Here is a 24,008-nt window from a genome sequence, read left to right as displayed (position 1 = left end):
CAGTGCCAACACTAAATTGAGAACAGAAGAGGGGTGGGGAAAGGTGTGGAGAATTGCTTAGACAAAGAAAAGAAGAGGAAGCTTTTATTTTTTATTTTATTTTATTTTATTTTTTTAAAGATTTTATTTATTTATTCATGAGAGACAGAGAGAGAGAGAGGCAGAGGGAGAAACAGGCTCCCAAGAAGCAGAGAGCCCGATGCGGGACTCGATCCCAGGACCCTGGGATCATGACCTGAGCCAAAGGCAGACGCTTAACCATCTGAGCCACCCAGGCGCCCGAGGAAGTTTTTATTTAATGGCTTTGATCTTTAGTGTAAATTTGAAGTTAATGCTTTTTTCTGAGTGAATTAAACATTGAGGGATGAAGGTGAGGAACCAAAGAAGCATGGAAAAAGGTTGGAGTAAGTATTGTGAAAAACGTAATATGATGATATTAAAAATAAGTAAAATTTTTCAGGTAGTAGTGTGAAGGACTTATTTCCATGAATTGATGATGGAACTAATTGGCTTTGTCTTACTACTACCTTCTTCAGCAGTGTGTAGTAACCTGAGAGAAAGAATGGAATAATTAAATGGTAGGATTTACTCAATATTTGTATTTGACGAACAAGTTGGTAAAAGAATAAGAATTAGCCAGAGAATCAGAGATGTTACTAGTGGCATTATTGAAATGGTGAGCCACAGGCGCCTGGGTGGCTCAGTTGGTTAAGCGACTGCCTTCGGCTCGGGTCATGATCCTGGAGTCCCGGGATCGAGTCCCGCATCGGGCTCCCTGCTCAGCAGGGAGTCTGCTTCTCCCTCTGACCCTCACCCCTCTCATGCTCTCTCTCAAATAAATAAATAAAATCTTTAAAAAAAAAAAAAAGAAATGGTGAGCCACAAAGTAGGGGAATTAAGACGGTGAAGGCCCAAATCTAAGAAACTTGAAGGGATTAATGTTGCTCATGAACGGGTTAATGTAGTGAGATGGAAACTTAAGAAGGTGTGCTCAGGGACAAGGGAAGTTACAATTTGAGATCTTGTCATCATTTGGAACTAGTGGATCTGAAAGGTAGAGTGAAGATAAATACCTTTAGAGATAAGAGATTTAGAGAACTTCAAGACAGGAGTGTTAAAAGAGTAATCCACACTGAATGCAGCAAGAATAATGGGAAGAAATGAGCCAAGCCAGGTACAAGTGCCTTGATAGATTTCAGCTGGAGGATGGAGGGAGGTGGAATAAGTAACTGCTTTGTACTTAAGGAAAGGAAGAGCTGTTGATTTTAAATGCAGTGAAATAGTTTGTAATCCACAATAGAGGGAACAGTAAGTATCCTTTCAAAAATTAAGACTAACATTTTGATAAATAACATTCTGAGAGTTTATTTTTTACATGCATTACTTTTCCTAAGGCTAATTTTGTGTAGTAAATGTACTTGTCCAGATGATAGTAAATACGATTTGATCTATGCAGGAGGTAATTTTTTCTCTTAGACTGCATGTATATGTTCTTCCCAGGGTAGGAATTGTGTCCATCTTTATTTTTGTAGTTTGAGGTCCAAACAGTGCGAGGCACATGTATGTTCACTGTATATTAATTGACTTTTGGGGGGTTTTTTTGTTTTTGTTTTTTTTTTGAGAGGGAGAGAGCATGAGTGTGGGGGGAGGGGGCAAAGGGAGAGGGAAAGAGAATCCTGAGTGGAAATCCTTGACCTGAGCAGAAATCCAGAGTGGACACTTAACTGACTGAGCTACCCAGGTGCTCCTTAATTGATTGATTTTAAATTAGGCTTAAAAAGTGGATCATATTGAAAGAGATGCTCTTAAGTAATTAGATCTTGGAACTGAAAACTAAATCAAAATACAGCTTAGAAAAATTTGAATTGATTTGGTTATAATGCCCCGAAATGCTGTGAAACATTTCTGGAATCAGGGTAGGGTAGCTAGTAGGCTAAAGGAGAGGGCATTTGGGGGCGCCTGGGTGGCTCAGTTGGTTAAGCGACTGCCTTCGGCTCAGGTCATGATCCTGGAGTGTCAGGATCGAGTCCCGCATCGGGCTCCCTGCTCGGCAGGGAGTCTGCTTCTCCCTCTGACGCTCCCCCCTCTCATGCTCTCTCTATCTCATTCTCTCTCAAATGAATAAATAAAATCTTTAAAAAAAAAAAAAAAAGGAGAGGGCATTTTGATACTTTAGACCCTTAACCTCAGTGGCTCAGTTTAGTATTATTCCTCCTTTTTTCTTCAAAATTACATTTTAAGGTCTAGCATAGCAAGTGCAGTGGTCTTTATTGAAATAAAATTTCTCCTTCATTCCCATCTACCTTTGATAATTCTCCCTTGCTTGTGGAATGAAGTTCATGCTTCATAGCATGGTATATACACCCTCTACAGGCTGGTCCCTCACCCGCTTTTCCAGTCTTATTATTTGCTTCCCTGTATTGCTGTTTTGCATTTAAATACCGCAAGCATATATTGATCCCTTGCTATGTCCCAGATATTAAATAGCATTCAGCTATACTCGTCTGTAGTTTTCCCTCTATGCCTTGAAATTCCCTACCTCTTTTTTTTTTTTTTTTTTTAAGATTTTATTTGTTTGAAGGTAGAAGGTGGGGGGAGAGGAGCAGAGGGAGAGGAACCAGCAGACTACGCGCTGAGTATGGAGCCCGACACAGGGCTCGATCCCAGGACTCTGAGATCCTGACTTGAGCCGAAATCAAGAGTTGGACACTTAACTGACTGAGCAACCCAGGCGCCCCAGAATTTCCTACCTCTTTATTTTATGGCAGAATTTCTCCTGTACACAGTACTCTCTTCTCCCCACTTAACTCCATCTATCTAAATGCTAACATTTTAAGGCCCTTTCCCTTCTCATTTTCACCTTGTATCAGAAATGTTCTTTATTTCTCATGTACAGCATTTAAACAAATGAAAATACATCCACCTACTTCTCTGCAGCCCAGTAATAAACTCTTTGAGTGATAGGAAATGCCATTTTAAAATCTATGATTCTCCCTGTAGCCTTTTATAAATGTTTGTAGCTACTGCATCTATGTATGATGATGGACAGAAATTGTGTCCTATGGTGTGGGGGAGAGTGATTACCACTGCCTTAAAGAACCATAGACATATATATTCCAATTCATTCCACCTCTTTACTTTCAATATTACTCTGTTTGCAAAATTCTTCTTTTTTTTTTTTTTTTAAGATTTTATGTATTTATTTCACGGAAGAGAGAGAGACAGCGAGAGAGGGAACACAAGAAGGGGGAGTGGGAGAGGGAGAAGCAGGCTTCCTGCCAAGCAGGGAGCCCGATGAGGGGCTCGATCCCAGGACCTTGGGATCATGACCTGAGCTGAAGGCAGACGCTTAACAACTGAGCCACCCAGGCGCCCCTGTTTTTAAAATTGTTGTTACTTTTAGAATATGATACCTTATGTGGTCATTTGACTTTATAGCTTTAGTTAAATGAAACTTGTAGAAAGAAACCATGATGGATAATGGCCCCAGAATTTCTTGACTGCAGGTTGTAAACCACCTTTTCAGATAAAATTTTATTCTCTAAACAGTATTTGATGGGATCATCAGAGACCCATAGTGAGGAGAATAAAGTATTTTAACTAATAGCTATTTCAGAAAGAAGCTGGCAGTTATACATCTTTTAAGTAATGGTGAAATCTGACACTATACCTGAGTCTTATTTTTTGACAAATCTCTTTTAAGACCTCATCTCCTTTTCAACCTCTCTTTCTGTTCTTTGGAGGGGAGAGAGGTATGATACTTTATATGCCTACAAGTTTTCTGGAAAAAAATAAATTTTTAATAGAGATTGTACTTACCCTTGATGTAGTATATAGTATTTTATTTTATGTTAGATATGTGGTTTGGAAGGTAAATGCAATATGACCAGAACATTCTAAATACTGTATTTTTAAATTAACATTCATGGCTATTCTAGACATTTATGTTTTTGTCAGTTTCTCAATGCAATGTAGTATCTTATCACAAAAGATTTATCAATTTAAAAGTATAAGTATTAATTTACAGTTACTTTTAGCATTTATTTTGTAACTTCTAACTTAAAACCCTATTAGCTAGATTATAGAGACATTATAACCAGACTTAAATTTCTTATTTCCTTTTGTTACTGTCAGGAAAAAGTCCAGCTTCAACGTAAGTCTGCTTTATTTTATAGGCCTATGAAGAATACACCAGCAAGCTAGATGCCCTCCAACAGCGAGAACAACAGTTATTGGAATCCCTGGGGAATGGAACTGATTTTTCTGTTTCTAGCTCTGCATCAACGGACACCGTTACATCTTCTTCCTCTTCCAGCCTTTCAGTGCTACCTTCATCTCTTTCAGTTTTTCAAAATCCCACAGATGTATCACGGAGCAATCCCAAGTCACCACAAAAACCTATCGTTAGAGTCTTCCTGCCCAATAAACAGAGGACAGTGGTGAGTCAACTTTGATTGTCATTGTTGCTTTTTCTTTGTGTTTTTCAGAAATGGTAGTTGTTGAAACTGAAATATGTTACCACTCCATACTCCATGGTCATGCAAATGGAGGCATCCATTTCAAACAGGAGTGAAAAAGACATAATTATTTGGTGCCACTGTCTGTGTTTCTTTTTTTTTTTTTTTTTAAGATTTTATTTATTTATTTGACAGGGAGAGCTCTACACAGCGAGAGAGGGAACACAAGCAGGGGGAGTGGGAGAGGGAGAAGCAGGCTTCCCGTAGAGCAGGGAGCCTGATGCGGGGCTCGATCCCAGGACCCTGGGATCATGACCTGAGCCGAAGGCAGACGCTTAACGACTGAGCCACCCAGGCGCCCCACTGTCTGTGTTTCTTAACTGGAACAAATTGTACTGTGTTTAGTGTCCGATTTAACATTTTAACCTATCTACCAAACTTGAACCACACTCAAGTCTAAGTACAAGTTTAGAATCAAAAAGAATTTCAAGACTTGAGCTTGTTTGTTGTTTAACATGTCAGGTCAGCTTTGTTCTTTGCCCCTGAGAAATCCCTATTTGGACTTATTATCAAACATTGGATTTTTAATGTGCTTGATATTTTTTCTCTGTCTACGTAACTTTTGTTGATGGTAAGTATTACCAGTGGAACAGACTACTCTGTAAGTAATATTTAAAGCAGGGAAATCTGCACAATTTTATGGGTGGTCTATAATCCTTGAGTGCAACAAGTACTATCATTGGATTTAATAATAATGCACCTGTATACATCACTACTTTTTAAAAATGTATATGGTTATTTTTGAAATTAATAAAAAACCTTTTCATTTACAAATACAAGTGAAATCAAAGTAGTTTTAATTTTTTTTCCCTTACACAGCATTAGTAGTAATTCTGGATTTTCATGGAAAAAAGTGCTATAGTGGCCTCCAGAGAGGTCAGTTTGTCACCTTGTGCAACAAAGGGATGCGAGTGTCAGTGTGTGGGGATGCAAGACTAGGCCTTCGGCCAGTGTCACAAAGGGTAGTTGGAACTCAGATCCTCACGTAAAGCTGAGCCTTTGAAGGGTTTTACCTTCAGCAAAAGGGTAAACTAGAAGAAAATCTACCTACTCAGCATACATAAATAACAATGAAACTTGCTTGTCTTCACCAGCAGTCTAAATAAAGGTTAAAGTTTCCCTTGAATTCTTAATTATAGGCCTGTCCTCATCATGGTGTGGGCTTCATATTTATACTTACGGGCACTGTCCAGGAACTTTAAACCCAACAACTGGTCCTGGAGAGGTAATAGCAGTCAGGCACTAGGCAGAAGCAAATGCAAAGTCTCTTTGGCCTATCTAGAGCTCATGGAACCCACGTAGATAATGCCCACTGATAAGCTCAAAATCCCATGTTATAAAATACACAAGGAAAGAGCTTATCAGTGCATTAGAAGACTTAAGAACAACAGGACTCCTAAGAAGGAACCAAACAGAACTTCTAGGTGGTCCTAAAATTTTAAACTCAGTGGATGACTGTTATCATCTATGAAGTATTCTAGCTAAAGACAGTTCTGCTGTTAAGCTTCTGAACCTTCCATTTTACAAGAAACACAGGGGATAAAGGAAAAAGTTAAGTGCCATGAAGAAACAAACAGGTTCAGAATTTGGACATTCTATAAGACAGATGGCCTGGACTCAATGTCACAGAGGACAAAAAAGATTGGAGATTATTCTACACTAAACAAGACTAAAGAGATGTAAACAAATGCAGTGTGTGATCCTAGCTTGGGACTAGGGTGGGAAAGAGCTATAAAAGGCATTTTGTGATGGGAAATAGTGAATATTGATTAAATATATTATTATGGAATTACTAATTTTCCTAGTCTGATATCAGGAATGTAATTATGTAGGGGAATGTCTTTATTCTTAGGAAATAAATTTTTCGGTGTTTAGGCATAAATTGTCATGACACCTACAACTTTTTCCATCCTCTTTTTTGAAGTAAAACTTAGACAGAGTAAAGTATACAAATCTCAACTGTATAGCTGAGTGACCTTCTACATATGTAACTGCCACAGAAATCAAGATATTGAACATTTCTAGTGCTTGAGAAAGGTTCTCCCATGCCCACTCCAAAACAGTAATCACCTTCAAGAGTAACCACTATTATGACTCCTTTCTCAATCAGTCAATTTGGAACTTCATTTCAAATGGTAAGATGGAAAACAAAATGTTAGAGAAAATAAATATGAAAAAAAATTTAGAATCTAAGTAGAGAGAATTTGGATGTTAATTGTATCATTCCTTCTAATTTTCTGCGAGTGAAATTTTTCTTAATAGAGTTGGAAAAATTCAAACAACTTAGACCAAAGGAAAAATAGAAAGTTCAAAAGAAATAGTTGCCACTAGGGAAAAAAAACTAACAAATATAAATTGATACTGATTTGAGGAAGTAGCAAGGTAACTTTAAATAAAATCTCAGTATGTCAAATAATTACATCATATTACAGAAGAAATATCGAAATGCTAAATAAAAATTAGAATATTTTAGGGGCGCCTGGGTGGCTCAGTCGGCTAAGCGGCTGCCTTCAGCTCAGGTCACGATCCCAGGGTCCTGGGATCGAGCCCCGCATCGAGCTCCCTGCTCAGCGGGAAGCCTGCTTCTCCCTCTCCATCTGCCTGCCACTCTGCCTACTTGTGCTGTCTGTCTATCTCTCTGTCAAATAAATAAATAAAATCTTTTAAAAAAAAAATTAGAATATTTTAAAAAACTAAGTGGATGAGGTAAAAAGTAGATTAAAGGGAGAATTAGTAAACTCTAGAAAAGAAGGAAGGAGAGTAAAAAAAAAATAAAAAAACTGTAATAGAGAGGATAAGAGATATGAAAGATGGAGTGAACAGTTTCATTATATGCCTCAGAGGAGTTCCAGAAAGTGAGAATAGAAATAAAAGAGTAGAGCAAAATTCAAAGAAATGATGGCTATCATTTGTGAAAGACATAAATCTAAATAGATTTGGGAAACAAAGGCCCTAAATGATGTAAATAATTTTCAATATAATTATTAGATACAACAAAATGAAAGGATAGTATTTTAAAACCATTCAGGGAAAAAATTATCTTTAAAAAATTCTCAGTTAGATTATCAAAAAATTTTCATTGTAGCAGCTGTAGAAGCCAGAAGACAATAGACTAGTATACTCAGAATGCTGAGAAATGCCTGTAAGTTGCTCAGATAAAGTATGAGTTGAAAGTACAATAAAGGCCTTTCCGGATGAGAATTTACCTTTCCGAGGCTCTGCTGGAAGGAACTACCCAAAAATTAATTTAGAAAGAAAGTTGAATACAGAGGAAGGAATGAAAAGTAACATATTCATGAATTAGACTTCACTGAAATTAAAAACTTACGCTCCTCAAAAGACAGTGTTAAGAGAATAAAAAGACAAACCACAGATTAGTCTTTGCAAAACATACACCTGATTAAAGACATGTATCCAGAGCATACAAAGAGCTCTTAGAACTTAATAATAGGAAAGCAAATTACTCAAAAAATAAGCAAAAGATTTGAACAGATATTTCACCAAAGAAGATATGTAGATAGTAGATAAATACACTAGAAGATGCTCAACATCATTAGTCACTGGGGAAATGCAAAATAAAGGCATAAGGATAACACCATATACCTACTAGAATGGCTAAAATGAAAGAGAGGCCATACCAACTATTTGCGAGGATGTGGAATAACTGGAATATTCATTCATTGCTGCTGGGACTGTATAATGGTACAGCCACTTTGTAAAACAGTTTGGTAGTTTATTTAATACAGTTCCTTTTTAAAAAATATTTTATTTATTTATTTGACAGAGAAAGAGAGCACACAGAAGCAGGGGGAGCGGGAGAGGGAGAAGCAGGCTCCCCACTGAGCAGGGAGTCCGATGTGGGACTCAATCCCAGGACCCTGGGATCATGACCTGAGCCAAAAGCAGACACTTAACCGACTGAGCCACCCAGGCACCCTGCAGTTCCTTTTAAAATCCCAACAGCGTTTTTTGCAGAAATAGAAAAATCCATCCTGAACTTAATGTGGAGGCTTAAGGAAAAGAGAAAAGTTGGAGGTCTCACACTTCCTGATCTCAGAACTACTACAAACCTACAGAATGGCATAGACATAGAGACATATAGATCAGTGAAATAAAGAGTCCAGAAATAAATTCTTATGTATATGGTCAAGGGATCTTTGACAAGGGTACCACAGAAAGGACAGTCTCTTCAACAAATGATGCTGGGAAACCTGGATGTGCACATGCAAAACAATGAAGTTGGACCCTTACCTTACATTATATGCAAAGTTCTCTCAAAATGGATCAAAGACATAAATGTAAGAGCTGAAACTATAAAACCCTTAGAATAAAACATAGAGGAAGAGCCTCACAACGCTGGATTTGGCAGTAGTTTCTTAGATATGACACCAAAAACACAGGCAACATACATAAAAATAGAGAAATAGGACTATATGATAATTAGAAACTATGTGACTCAAAGAACACAATCAGGATGCCTGGGTGGCTCAGTCAGTTAAGCGTCTGCCTCCGGCTGAGGTCATGATCCCAGGGTCCTGGAATTGAGTCCTTCATCGGGCTCCTTGCTCATTGGGGAGCCTGCTTCTCCCTCTGCTTGCTCTGCCTGCCACTCCCCCTGCTTGTGGTCTCTCTCTCGGACATAAATTAAAAAAAAAAAACAAAAAAAAACCCCACAAGCATCTGAGTGAAAAGACAACTTGTAGAATGGGAGGAAATATTTCCAAGTCATATCTGTGATAAAGGACTAATATTCAGAACGTATTTTTATTTATTTTTAAAAATTTTATTTATTTTTTGACAGAGACAGTGAGAGAGGGAACACAAGCAGGGGGACTGGGAGAGGGAGAAGCAGGCTTCCTGCCAAACAGGGAGCCGGTTGTGGGGCTCGATCCCAGGATCCTGGGATCATGACCTGAGCTGAAAGCGGACACTTAACGACTGAGCCACCCAGGTGCCCCTAGAATGTATCTTTAAAAACTCATACAACTCAATTAAAAAACAAAACAAGACAAAAAAACCCCCTAAACAACCCGATTAAGAAAAGGGGAGAGGACTTGAATAGATATTTCTCCAAAGAAGATACACAGATGGCTAACAAACACATGAAAAGATTCTCAACAGTAATCATTAGAAATATGTAAATCAAAGCAACATGAGCTACCACCTCACACCCATTAGAATAGCTACTATCAAGAAAGAAAGAAAGGGAGGGAGGGAAGAAAAGAGAAAGAAGGAAAGAGGAAAGAATGAATAGCACATTGGCAAGGATGTAGAGAAATTGGAACCCTTGTGCATTGCTAGTGGGAATATAAAATGGTGTGACCACTATGGAAAACCGTATTATGGTTCCTCAAAAAACTAAGAATAGAATTATCATATTTATCCTGCAATTCTGCTTCTGAATATATACCCAAATGAATTGGAAGGATTTCAAAGAGTTTATTTATATACCATATTTATAGCATCATTATTCATAATAACCAAAAATGTGTGATCAACCCAAGTGTCCATCAACAGATGCATGAAGAAACAAAATGTGATATATGCATACAATGAAATATTCAACTCTAAAAAGGAAATTCTGGTACATTGTACAGCATTGATGACTCTTGAGTCAGTCACAAAAAGACAAATACTGTATTATTCCACTTATTTGAGTTACCTAGAGTAGTCAAATTCATAGAAACAGAAAATAGGATAGTGGTTGCAAGGTGTGGGGGTGGGGGAGAATGGGGAGTTGTTCTTTAATGGTTATAGAGTTTCAGTTTTTCAAAATGAAAAGAGTCAAGGCCATTGGTTACACAACAATGTGAATGTACTTAACATAGCTAACTGTATACTTAAAAATGGTTAAATGTTAAATTTTATGTTATATGTATTTCACCACAATTTAAAAAAAAAGTTTGGCAATTTTGTAAAAAGTTAAGCATACACCTAGTATATGATCCAGCCATTCTACTTCTAGGTATTTACCCAAGAGAAAATAAAGCATATGTCCATACAAAGATTTGTACAGATTTGTTCTTAGCCCCAAATGTTCATCAACAGATGGTTAAGCGAGTTGTGGTATACCCATAAAATGGAATACCATGTGGTACACAGGAATACACTACTGATAGACACAACATAGATAAATCTCAAAATAATCATGCTAAGTGAAAGTAGCCAGACAAAAATGAATATGTATTTTATACTTTTATAAAATTCTAGAAAATGCAAACTGTTCTGTAGTGACAGTGTTAGATCAGTATTTGCCTGGGCCTGGGGCAGGAGGGAGGAATTACACAGGAGCGCAAAGAAACTTTGAGAAGGTGTAATGGGTACATTAGATGATTTCATGGATATATACATAATGTCAAATTATATCAGACAATATACTTTTTTTTTTTAAGATTTTATTTATTTATTTATTTGAGAAAGAGAGAGAGAGAGAAACAGCATGAAAGGGGAGAGGGTCAGAGGGAGAAGCAGGCTCCCCGCCAAGCCAGGAGCCCGATGTGGGACTCAATCCCAGGACTCCGGGACCATGACCTGAGCCGAAGGCAGTCGCTTAACCAACTGAGCCACCCAGGCGCCCTCAGACAATATACTTAATGTAGTTTATTTTAGGTCAGCTATACCTCAAATATCTTTTTTTAAAAAAGGAATGAAGAAGGGCACCTAGCTGGCTCAGTTGGAAGAACATGTGACTCTTGATCTCAAGGTCATGAGTTCAAGCCCCATGTTGGATGTAGAGATTACTTAAATAAATAAAACTTAAAAAAAAAAATGAAGAGCTGTTAGTAACCAAAAGAAAATTGGTAGGGCTATCTAAGTATTATATGAAATAGACCTTTAAAGAGAGAAAGAAGTGTTAAGGATGAGGAGGGTCATGCTCTGGCAGGAGAAAAAGACTAACCTTTTACCTTATACTTAAATCTTTTTTTCACAGAGCTGTTTCATGCAGAGCTGTTTCTTACGTTTAAAATTACTGTTTAGAGTGGTTGTATCCAACTTATTTAGCTATTTTTCATGATGGATAGTTAATACTGTAATATACATTTAAATATCTGTGTCCTGAAACATTGTGGGAATATTTTTATGTTAGATACCTAGAAATAATTATTGAATAAGGTATGCATTAGTATACACTCTCAATAGTGTATAAGACTTACTTTTACCATGAGACCTTGGCCAACACTGAATGTTAAAATTTAGAAGATATTGGGCGCCTGGGTGGCTCAGTTGGTTAAGCGACTGCCTTCGGCTCAGGTCATGATCCTGGAGTCCCTGGATCGAGTCCCGCATCGGGCTCCCTGCTCGGCAGGGAGTCTGCTTCTCCCTCTGACCCTCCCCCCTCTCATGTGCTTGCTCTCTCTCATTCTCTCTCTCTCAAATAAATAAATAAAATCTTTAAAAATAAATAAATAAAAAATTTAGAAGATATTATTGATCTAATAAAATTTAAAATATTTTAAGCCTGAGATACCCACATTCATGTATACTTTTCAGTACATAAATCATCCAACAAAAGGTTAACAAAGAAATTAACAAAAGGCTAACAAAGAAAGTATTAGACTAACCCAATTACCCTGAAACACAGCTTGTCCTAAGCCTGGCTTTTGGAATTCATAATTTAAAAGAATTTTTTTATAGACTAAGACTTGATTCACATATTATACAATTGATTCATTCAAAGGGTGCAATCCAGTGATTTTTAGTCTATTCATAGAGTCACACAAATGTCATCTCAATCAATTTAAGAACTTTTTCAGCACTCCAGGGGCGCCTGGGTAGCTCAGTTGTTAAAGCTTCTGCCTTCAGTTCAGGTCATGATCCTGGGGTCCTGGGATCGAGCCCCACATCAGGCTCCCTGCTCAGTGGGAAGCCTGCTTCTCCCTCTCCCACTCCCCCTGCTTGTGTTTCCTCTCTCGCTGTGTCTCTCTCTGTCAAATAAATAAAATCTTAAAAAAAAAAAATAAAAGAACTTTTTCAGCACTCCAAAAAAGAAATCCTATATGCATTAGAAGTCACTTACCATTTCTACCCAATCTTCCCAGCCCTAGGCAACAAGTTTCTTCCTTTTATCTCTATAGATTTGCCTATTCCAGCATTCCATGTAAATGTGTGGTCTTTTGTGACTGGCTTCTTTTACTTAGCATGTTTCCAGTGTTCATCCATGTTATAGTGTGATTATTTATCCATCCTGAGTGGTGTTTCCACTTTTTGGCTATTGTGAATAATGCTGCTATGAACATTCACGTACAAGTTTTTGTGTGGACGTATGTTTTCATTTTTGTTTGGTATATGTCTATAGTAATCTTTTGAGGAACAGCCAGAATGTATTCCAAAACAGCTGTAGCATTTTACTTTCTTAGCAGTACTGTATAAGGGTTTTAGCTTCTCCATCCCCTCACCAGTATGTTTACGGTCTTTTTTATTACAGCCGTTCTAGTCTGTGTGAAGTGGTGTCTCATTGTGGTTCTGATTGTATTTCCCTGATGGCTAATGATATTAAGCATCTTTTCATGTGCTTATTGGCTTTCTGTATCTTTTTTGGAGAAAGAAATTTCTTTTATAAATAGTTTTACATGGCATGCAGAGACAAAATACGATAGGTCTGAAATAAGAATAATTATAAGAGCTGATGAGCAGTGCTCTAATAATAGAAATTGGATAAAAAAGAGAAAATAGCCAGGATTATTTCTTCTAGAGATAGCAAAAAGTACATGTTCTAAGACTATATATATTTTAGAAGGAGAAAGAGAAGTGGAGATTATAGGAATAAAACTGAATGCGTTTCAGGTTTGAAAAGAGAAATATAGAAGACAAGTAAGCCTGAGATTAGAAAGTAAAAGTAAGGTAGACTAAATGAGAGGATTATAATACAGTAATATGATAGTAGCTAGCTATTAGAAGTTTTCTTTTATGACTGTAAACCAGTACTAAACAAAAAACCATGCTTATCATTTTTCTTTTTTTTTTTTTTTAAAGATTTTATTTATTTGACAGAGAGAGACACAGCGAGAGAGGGAACACAAGCAGGGGGAGTGGGAGAGGGAGAAGCAGGCTTCCCGCCGAGCAGGGAGCCCGATGCGGGGCTCCATCCCAGCACTCTGGGATCATGACCTGAGCCGAAGGCAGACGCTTAACGACTGAGCCACCCAGGTGCCCCAAAACCATGCTTATCATTTTTCAAAGCAAGGTATTTAAAAATTGGTAACTTTGGTCACCAATTTAGCATTTAGAAAAGAATGTTCATAAGGTTTTTAAAATATTTTTATTTAGAAAATATATTTATATGGAAAAGTATAAAGGACAGTATATTAAAATCTGTGTTTAGTCACCTCCAATGAACAAATAGGAGTGTTTGTTATATTTCCTTCATACTGCACACACATACGCAAATGTGGTTCCCTTTACCAGTCCCATTCCCCTCATAAACATCCACGTCCCACTGTGTTTCCCAAGAAGCAGCCATTCAATAAATGTGGGCTACATTAATTCTTATACTTTACTAAATATATATCTATAAGTATTTTTAAAGTTTATAGTAGTATGATACTAGGGATGCCTGGGTGGCTCAGTTGGTCAAGCATCTGCCTTCAGCTCAGGTCATGATCCCGGGGTCCTGGGATCGAGCCCTGCGTTGGGCTCCCTGCTCAGCGGGAAACCTACCTCTCCCTCTCTCATTCCCCCTGCTTGTGTTCCTGCTCTCACTGTGTCTGTCTCTGTCAAATAAATAAATAAAATCTTCCAAAAAAAAAAAAAAAGGGAAGAAAAGAAAAAGAAATGGGGCATCCATATTGGTAAGGAAGAAGTTCAACTGTCTATTTGCAGATGACATGATACTATACATAGAAAACCCTGAAGACTCCACCAAAAAAAACCTATCAGAAGTAATAAATGAATTCAGTGAAGTTGCAGGGTACAAAATTAATACCCAGAAGTCAGTAGCATTTCCATATGCTGGTAATGAGGTAGCAGAAGGAGAAATTAAAAAAACAATTCCATTTACAGTTACACCAAAAAGAATAAAATACCTAGGAATAAACTTAACCAGAGGTGAAAGACCCATACTTCGAAAACTATAAAACATTGATGAAAGAAATTAAAGATGACACAAACAAATGGAAAGATATTCCATGCTTATAGATTAGAAAGATTAATATTAAGATGTTCATACTACCCAAAGCAATCTACAGATTGAATGCAATCTCTGTCAAAATACCAACAACATTTTTCACAGAACTAGAACAAATAATCCTAAAGTTTGTATGGAACCACAGAAGATCCCTAAATAGCTAAAGGAATCTTGAGAAAGAACAACAAAGCTGGAAATACCACAATTCTAGAATTCAAGATATACTACAAAGCTGTAGTAATCATACCAAGTATGTGCTACTGGCACAAAAATAGACACAGATCAATGGAACAGAATAGAGGCCCAGAAATAAACCCATGATTATATGATCAATTAACCTATGACAAAGGATGCAAGAATAAACAATGAGAAAAGTCAGTCTCTTTAATAAATGGTGTTGGGAAACCTGGACAGCTATATGCAAAAGAATGAAACTGAACTACTTATACCATATACAAAAATAAACTCAAAATGGATTAAAGACCTAAATGTAAGACCTGAAACCATAAAACTCCTAGAAGAAAACATAGACAGTAATCTGTTTGATATCAGCAACGTTTTTCTAGATGTGTCTCCTTAAGCAAGGGAAATAAAAGCAAAAATAAATTATTGGGACTACACCAAAGTAAAAAGCTCTTGCACAGCGAAGTAAACCATCAACCAAAGAACAAGGTGACCTACTAAATGAGAGAAGATATTTGCAAATGATATATCTGATAAGGGGTTAATATTCAAAATATGTAAAGAACATACAACTCAACACCAAAAATTCCAAATAATCTGATTAAAAAATAGAGGACCTGAACAGATATTTTTCCTAAGAAGACCTATAGATGGCCAACAGACACAGGAAAAGATGCTTACCATCACTAATCATCAGAGAAATGCAAATCAAAACCACAATGAGGGGGTGCCTGGCAGGCTCAGTCAGTAGAGTATGCGACTCTTCATCTTGGGGTTATAAGTTCGAGCCCCATGTTGGGTGTAGAGATTACTTAAAATCTTTAAAAAAAAACAAACCAATGAGATAATACCTTAAACCTGTCAGAATCACTAAAATCGAAAAGAAATGTTAGGATGGAGAATGCAGAGAAAAAAAAACTATCATATGCTGTTGATGAAAATGTAAATTGGCACAGCCACTGAAAAACAGTATGGAGGTTCCTCAGAAAAATAATAAAAATAGAAATACAAACAAAAAACAGAAGCAGAGAACAAAGTGATGGCTGCCAGAGGGGACAATAGAGGGATAGGCAAAACGGATGAAGGAAAGTAGGAGATACAGGCTTCCAGTTATGGAATTAATAAGTCATGGGGAAAGGGGCGCCTGGGTGGCTCAGTCGTTAAGCGTCTGCCTTCGGCTCAGGTCATGATCCCAGGGTCCTGGGATCGAGCCCCGCATCGGGCTCCCTGCTCAGCGGGAAGCCTGCTTCTCCCTCCTCCACCCCCCCTGCTTGTGTTCCCTCTCTCGCTGTGTCTCTCTCTGTCAAATAAATAAATAAAATCTTAAAAAAAAAAAAAGTCATGGGGATGAAAGACATAGGGAATATAGTCAATGATATTATAATGTTGTATGGTGACAGATAGTAGCTACACTTGTGAGCATAGCATTATGTATAGAGAAGTTGAATCACTATGTCGTACACCTGAAACTGATAAAATGTGTGTCAACTATATTCAAATTTAAAAAAAAAATTTTTTTTAATTGCTTTTGCTTTAAATGTTGACATTTCTCAGTGATGGGTATATAGGAATCTGTTATTTTTCTGTTCTCTTTTTATATGTTAAAATATTTCATAATTTTAATAAAAAGCAAAGTCAGTTTTGCTTTAAGTTGATGAATAATAGATACTTGAGTCATAATTTTCCTTTAATAGCAACTTGGGCGCCTGGGTGGCGTTAAGCGTGTGCCTTTGGCTCAGGTCATGATCCCAGGGCCCTGGGATCGAGTCCCACATCGGGCTCCCTGCTCAGCGGGAAGCCTGCTTCTCCCTCTCCCACTCCCCCTGCTTGTGTTCCTGCTCTCGCTATGTCTCTCTCTGTCAAATAAATAAATAAATAAAAATCTTTAAAAAAAAAAAAATAGCAGCTTAGCTTTACAAATGATGTTGTATCTGACATACTAATCCATATGACATTTTAAAGGTATTATAAAGGTGAAGTATTGAGCTTTTTAAAATGATGTAGAAAAAATATATAATTTATTCCCTTTACCTCATATCATATATCTGTGATATCATAGGTACCTGCAAGATGTGGAGTTACAGTCCGAGACAGTCTAAAGAAAGCTCTGATGATGAGAGGTCTAATCCCAGAGTGCTGTGCTGTTTACAGAATTCAGGATGGGTATGGTTTGTATGTGATGTGAAATTTTGTTTAAAAAGGAAAAAAATCCCTCAGACATAAAACTTTTGGGTTTTCTGTAGCAGTTTTACCCAAACCCAGGGTGTTGAAATTTAACTTTAGAAAAAAATATTAAGTTAGCCTAAAGAAAACTTGCAGGCCTTTTGAGGAGTTAACATTAGATACTTTGTGTGATGATTGTGTTTGTTACTCTGATCAAATGATTTTATTTGGAGTTTGAGATTCTTATAATTTTTGTGAACCATTTAAAATGTGGCTTATTTGAACAATGGACTCTTCCCTATTCCCCTATTTTTAATATAAACTCAGTTTCACAAAAGGCTTATCAAAATTAACATTTTATATTAAACTATTTTTCTTTCAGAAAAGTATCTAAAATTGTGCCAAGAACCCCCCCAAATTTTGAATCCTGTTTTTAAAAAAAAAATACCCTTTCTGGGGCATGTTGTCCCTTGAGTGCTTTTTTTTTTTTTTTTTTTGAATGGATAGATAAATCCGTACCTGGTTGGTTTTTTTTTGTTTGTTTGTTTTGAGGGGGGGACCCTAGGAACAATCAATTTTCTGCTGTTGTAGGTCTTTTCTGGAGCTGGCTTGAAGAAAAGAGTACATCTCTTTACCCTGCTGTTTGTCCAAGAGTGATACATTTATTTGGGGTAAACTTAAAAATTAATTTATTGCCATTTAAATTTCTAACGATGGAAAACCAGGGAGCCAAACCTCCCTCACCATTACTAGCCCCTCAATAACCAATTTTCATATCTTCAGCATGAGGTATAAAGATTTTTAGGTATGATAACCAAGAAAGGCTGTGTCTACACTTTTCAGAGAGAAGAAACCGATTGGCTGGGACACTGATATTTCCTGGCTCACCGGAGAGGAACTGCATGTAGAAGTGTTGGAAAATGTTCCGCTTACCACACACAACTTTGTATGTACTTTTACATTTTTTCCAAACGTCAAAAGCATTCAGGTTCTTGCACATGAATTTTTATTTAGGGAATATGAAATATAGATGCATAATTTTGGGATTGATATTTTACCTAAATTGAAAATCAGTTCTGTTCTTTAAGAAATTTGTGTTTAAACTAAAGAGTTTTATTTTCTTTTTAATTTGAAAAAGCAATAAATGTCTTTCATTAAAAGGAACTGAAAAGAAAATCTGAATGGTACAAAGGTATATCATGTGAGAAAAGGAAAATACCTAGTAGGGTAAACACTTACTAATTATTGTATGGTCTTCCAAACTCTTTCTGCTTATACAACCGTGTGCTTATTATACCTTGGGAGCCCAAAGTTCTCTCCATTCTTTTTCTTCTCCCTTCCCTTCCGTTAATTTCCATTTCTTTCCTAAAACTAAAAATGGAGTCCTGTTCTGTGTGATAGTCTTCATCTTTAAAAAAAAAAACAAAAAAACTAAACAGTGCATCATGGATGTCTTTCCACGTCAGTACACCTAGTGTTATGTTTATAGTGATTGCATAATAGTCTATAAGAATATAAATTCAGTATATTTATACTTAACCATCCTATATTAATAGACATTTAAGTTTTTTAATCTGTTTTGTACAGGGCTAAACAATCTTTTTGCATACATCTTGATATACTTGCGTTAATGTTTCTGAAGGATGAGTTAGTGGAAGTGGAATAGCTCTCCTTGAGGACCTCTCCCTTCATCTGGTTTTTGCATTTGCTGGAACCTAGCCTAAGCTAAGTGTCACCAGCATGATACCTGGAACGTGGGGCATCTCCACCTTAGAGATGAGGATATAGTGCCCAGAGCTTGAGAACCTACCCTCTAAAAGGGTAAGGCAGAAGCCAGGAGTAGAATGATCTATAAGGCAGGAATGCATTTCTTACTTTCTATTATATATGGAATTTTGACCATAGTTTATATTTTCTAGATGGATAGTTAGTTACTGCTACCCTTTCGGCGTCAAGTGCTTTCCCATGTGCTTTGATGATCAGTACAGCTGGACTCCTAAAGCAGACGAATAATGAGCTGATTTCCTTGGGGATTTGTGCTTTCAGGGCTCCATTAGTGGTGAATAATGGTGAATAATTTGTGCTTCAATAAGGCATCTTTTCAATGAGTGTTGTCAATCAGATTTACTATGTAGCAGATAGTTTTGTAATGAAGACCTAGCAAGTTCATTACTACTGATTTTTTTTTTAATTTATAGAATTTCAAGTGGAAAAATCTGAAGATAATTTTAAGTTTTTAGGAATCCAAAAACAGTAGAGGTTACAGTTCATGAAGATTACTACTCTTTTTCCTAATTATTTTTCTTGGCTAGAAAGTAGTTAGGAGGTAAGAAGACCTAAATTGTTAACCATAAAATGGTGTTAAAGTGGTGCCTCAGGAAGATCGTTGTTACAAGAGGATAATGGAAACAAGCTGCAGCCTAGTTCCAGAGTATGGAAATCCTCACAACACAATTGGAGACCTGCCAGTAAATATCTATTAAGAACTTCCCATTTGCCAACACTGTGTCTGATCTGGGACTATAACAATGAATAAGAAAAACAATATCCCTGCCTTAGAGTAAAGAGACAGATGTTTTGATAAGAGAATTTCATAAACGCTCTTAATTACTGTGTATGTATAAAGTACAGTAGATGCACAGAGTAGAGACTCCTAACCTAGCCTTTGAGGAGTCAGGAAGGTTTCCCAAAGGAAGAACTCTCTAAGCTAAGGCCTGATGGATGAGGGAATAGCAGATGGAGTGAAGGGAAGAGTACTCTCAACAGAGGAAACAGGGAGAGAGCATGGAATTTTTCAGTTTTGAGAGAAGTTCAGGGGGAATGGTATAAAGTTGGAGAGGGGTTGTTACAGTATAGCAAGAGTTATGGGTAGAGTAAGAAGAATCCTGCTCCTAGGAGTCCTTGTAAGGCATGTTAAAGATTTACACTTCTCTTTAAAATAATTGGAAATTGATTGTGAGCAGGGGAGACATGATTGGATTTGTGTTTCAGAACAATTGCTCTGAGTGCCATGTAGAGGCAAGAGTAAAAGCACATGTTCTACTTGAGAAAGGGAGAGAATTTCTCTCTGCTTCTCTGTGCTCGGTTTTGCTGGCAACTCAAGCAATGCTGCTTATGCCTCCCAGTTTCTTAGTCCGTTATAAAAGCAGTTCTTTGGTATTTGCCTACATTCCAAGAGTCCCTGGGAACTGGCAGGGTGGAGGCGGCAGGAGAGGTAGAAAAACAAGAAAATGTACCTTCCTGTACTCACTTTTATTGACAAAGGTATACTCCCAGATCCAATTATATGTCACCATTTATACTCAAATGCATTCCCACATTTGCTTCTTCTGATTTCCACTCCTCTGTGCTTTCCTCTGTCCTCCCCTACTGCCATGTTTGGTTTTCTCCTTTACATACACAAACAGCCTGGTACACATAGTTTTCAAATAGAAGTTAGTAGCAGGAAGAAAGACTGCAAGCGAGTAGATTAATGAAAAGAGAAATTAGAACTTCGTGAAATTCAACAGATTATTAGGTGAGTGAGAAATGGAGAGGATAGGAGAGGATCAGATGACTATAAAATGCTGATTCCTGTGAACATGTTTTGTATATTTCTGTGCTCTATTTTCTGAAATCCTGCAAGAAATATGAAAAACGCTTGCTTTGGCAAATATTCGCCACATAAATGTTAAAGGTTTTCTAATTTCTTGTATATCCAGAGACAAACTGAAAAGTAACAAAGCTAAAAACGAGCAGTTGCCTTTTATATCCCCTAGAAAGTGATACATAAGACAAAAAGGTGAAGAAAACAAGAGCCACTCCTTAAAATTACCCGAATGTTCTCAAAAAGCCTAGAATGCCTGATGTGCTAAGATAGCATTTTGATGAGACATTATTTTTAAATAACTGTATCCTGTTAAATGCATGTTTATTGGAAAAAGTTTGGTAAACTGTGGGTATTGAAATCAATTTAATGGATCATGAAAGACATTTCCATATAGTAGAAAGTCCTGATGTACATTATATATAGTCAGGGTAAATACTATTATCTGAATATAGGTATGTCCTGGGTCATAATGTAAAATGTAGTTCTTACTATTGTTAGTGATGAAAACTATCTGAGAAACAGGTGAATTGAGAATACACACAGCAAAGACAAAGGACGAGATAGAGTCAGCCATGCTCTCACCACTCTGAAATAGCCACTGTTAACATTTTGGTATTTCTCTTATGTTTTCTGCTCATTCTGTACCCAAAACAGATACTCTAAAAATAATTTCTGGCTTCAGTAGTTATCAAGGTAGAGCCTCCCTAATGTAATTCTTTTTATGTGACCTCTGTGTAGATCATATGCCTTCTGACATGGAGTTCTTCCATGTTGCCTTTTTAGTTTCCTGGAGAGGAATGTTCACAAATTTAGGTGTTCTAATCCTCTAACAAACTGATAATTGGTTAGAAGTGTTTCTTACTGTCTTTTAGGTAATTTTCCTGTCCCTTAGCCTAGTTAATTTCTGTTTTAAAGCTCTTTGGGTGATTATCTCCCCATTACTAAATAGTAACTTTAAGCCGTAGTTCCTTGCTTTATCAACTTCGGCCACTATTTACTGATTCCAAAGGGAATTAGCTCATTTGTAGCATTACAACCTTTCTTCCTTCTTCCCCTCCTTCAGTGTGATTTTTTTGGATTTTTTGTTGGTTGGTTTGTTTTGGGGGCAGGTTCCTCTATTGGATACCTTTGTAACTTTAAGTAATATAAATATACCATTGTTTCTTGTTCTGTCAACACCAGTAAGCATCTCTTAACTCCTTTCTTTGTACAGTTACTAAAGTGTGCCCTTACCCTTCCTTTCACCCCTGTTCCCTCCTTCTACTTATCATCTCTATTTTTACTTTCATGGAGTCAAGCTTGAAAATAGTTTCCAGTCTTTTACTCACTTTCCATCTTCTTGACTTCTGAGTTTTTTTATTGTATATTGAGTGGGAGATAAATACATACAGTCCATCTATTGTCTTGAACCCCCGGGTTTCCATTTTAGTATCTTTGTGTGTAAGACGGTTCTCAGGATATGAACATATTAAAGATTTGTTATTTTAAGCAAGAGAGTAAATAAGTTGATATCTAAGAAGATTCTTGCAAGTTTTTGAAATTCTCTATGATGTTTTTTACTTTGCAGGTACGGAAAACCTTTTTCACCTTAGCATTTTGTGACTTTTGCCGAAAGCTGCTTTTCCAGGGTTTTCGCTGTCAAACATGTGGTTATAAATTTCACCAGCGTTGTAGTACAGAGGTTCCACTGATGTGTGTTAATTATGACCAACTTGAGTAAGTAATCAAAAAAATCTCTTTTCTATCTACATTTTATTTTTCCTAATGTGAAACTAGTGTATCTTAGAGTCTGGGAATTTTCTGTCCAGTAGAGTTACGGGAACTTAGAAAAGGCTGGCTAGAGAATACTGTGTAGTATAGGCAGTACTGCTCTCCCAAATGGTCATTCTGACTCAGCTGTACATTCCATCTATGTCTTATATCCTCTCTTAGTTAGTAAAAGATCCCTTGCCCATAGACATCATTTTTAGATGGTTTTTGGGAGGAGAGTGGGTGTGATTTCAATTAAGTTAACCATTATATTTTTGGATCACAGATCAGGGGTTCTGGTTCTGTCACTATTTTGTAAATTATATATATTCTCTCTCTCTTTCTCTCTCTGTCTCTTTCTCTCTCCTTCAACCTCCCCTGCCCAGTTTATTTAAAAGTAAGATATAAAATCTTTATACCCGGTGTTTCTCTTTCTAAAATTTCTATTTGCTTTATGCCAGAGTTTCTGTAATAGATTAGACTGAGTCTATTGTAGTCTCTCTTGTTGTTGCTGCTGCTCCTGCTGTTAAGGTCTTTTTACTTTTCTCAATCACTTGAGCAAAGAGAATCCAATCTATAAAATGTATTATAATGATGGAATCTAACTGAGACAGTAGCTACATTTTCTTCTAATTCTTTAACCATAAAGCATGATTTTTCCCCTCTAATATGTAGAAATTTGCTGTATAGAGCAATTAGTTTTAGATTATAAGCTTGCCTTTCAAAGTACAATGCAATTTTTTTAAAATAAGCTTTTAGGCAAAAATACAACTAATTGAATTTAACAATCATTTCTGAAAGTGGAATTTGATCTCATATTTCTGTTAACTCTGTAATGTATTCTGGTATATGAAGCTTCTGGGGTTTGCACAAGTTAGGTTTGCTTTGTTTTGTTTTTGTTTTTGCCTCACAGTTTGCTGTTTGTCTCCAAGTTCTTTGAACACCACCCAATACCACAGGAGGAGGCCTCCATAGCAGAGACTGCCCTTACGTCTGGATCATCCCCTTCCGCTCCCCCCTCCGATTCTGCTGGGTATGATTTGACTCCTGCTGTTCAATGGCAGTGCTATTTGAGCTGGTTTCTTTTGGATCTTTTGGTTAATTATAAACCTTTCCAACTACTTGGATTGTTAAATTAAGGATTTTTCTTCAGGTAACTTATTTTATCACATAAGGCAAATTCGTACATGCATTTGGTAAGATACGTGGGATTAAAACTGACATAGACTGTTTCAGGACCAGTCTTGAAAAAAATCAAGTAACAGATCATTTAGAGTCCCTGCCTTGTGCTCATCACTTTATTAGGTAATATTCAAATATAGAAGTGTATGATTCCCATTTAGAAAAGTAGCATTGACCAATGAGACAATGGCAAACAATTTAAAAATAGTTATGTAATTATAGTCTACGGTTTCTCAGACGATATGATATCTTAAACGATGCAAGGACATAAATATGATCATATTTACCATAGACAGGAGAATAGTGATAGTAGTCAAAAACATTTAATGAAGAAATGATATTTAAACTGGACCTTCAAGAATTCTAGAATCTGAATGAATCCAGGGAATAAAAAGGATGGTGTGGTGGGTTGGTAGGGGAGAAATAGCATAAACAAAGGGAATGGGGTGGTAGATTTGAGAGAGAGTGAACACAGGCTAATCTAAATTGAGAAGTATCACAT

At 36.9% G+C, this 24,008-nt stretch overlaps 1 protein-coding gene across 7 annotated transcripts in view; it reads left to right on the top strand.

Annotated features, from left to right (window-relative positions):
- The window catches only part of BRAF (B-Raf proto-oncogene, serine/threonine kinase), a 178,717-nt gene that overhangs the window by 97,692 nt on the left and 57,017 nt on the right, over positions 1-24,008 (top strand). For 5 of the 7 annotated variants that reach the window (XM_044920226.1, XM_044920230.1, XM_044920225.1 and 2 more), the window contains 5 exons: positions 4,176-4,439; positions 16,883-16,986; positions 17,830-17,932; positions 22,143-22,291; positions 23,238-23,357. In XM_044920226.1, the coding sequence (XP_044776161.1) occupies positions 4,176-4,439; positions 16,883-16,986; positions 17,830-17,932; positions 22,143-22,291; positions 23,238-23,357 (740 nt within the window). Of the gene's footprint in view, positions 1-4,175; positions 4,440-16,882; positions 16,996-17,829; positions 17,933-22,142; positions 22,292-23,237; positions 23,358-24,008 lie in introns of all 7 variants that reach the window. The other 2 variants (XM_044920227.1, XM_044920231.1) reach the window with 2 other exon arrangements.

This window comes from Neomonachus schauinslandi, chromosome 12, assembly GCF_002201575.2.
Source record: "Neomonachus schauinslandi chromosome 12, ASM220157v2, whole genome shotgun sequence".
Taxonomy (NCBI): domain Eukaryota; kingdom Metazoa; phylum Chordata; class Mammalia; order Carnivora; family Phocidae; genus Neomonachus; species Neomonachus schauinslandi.
Note: the sequence above shows the minus strand (reverse complement) of the source record. Positions and strands in the feature narration are given on the sequence as shown.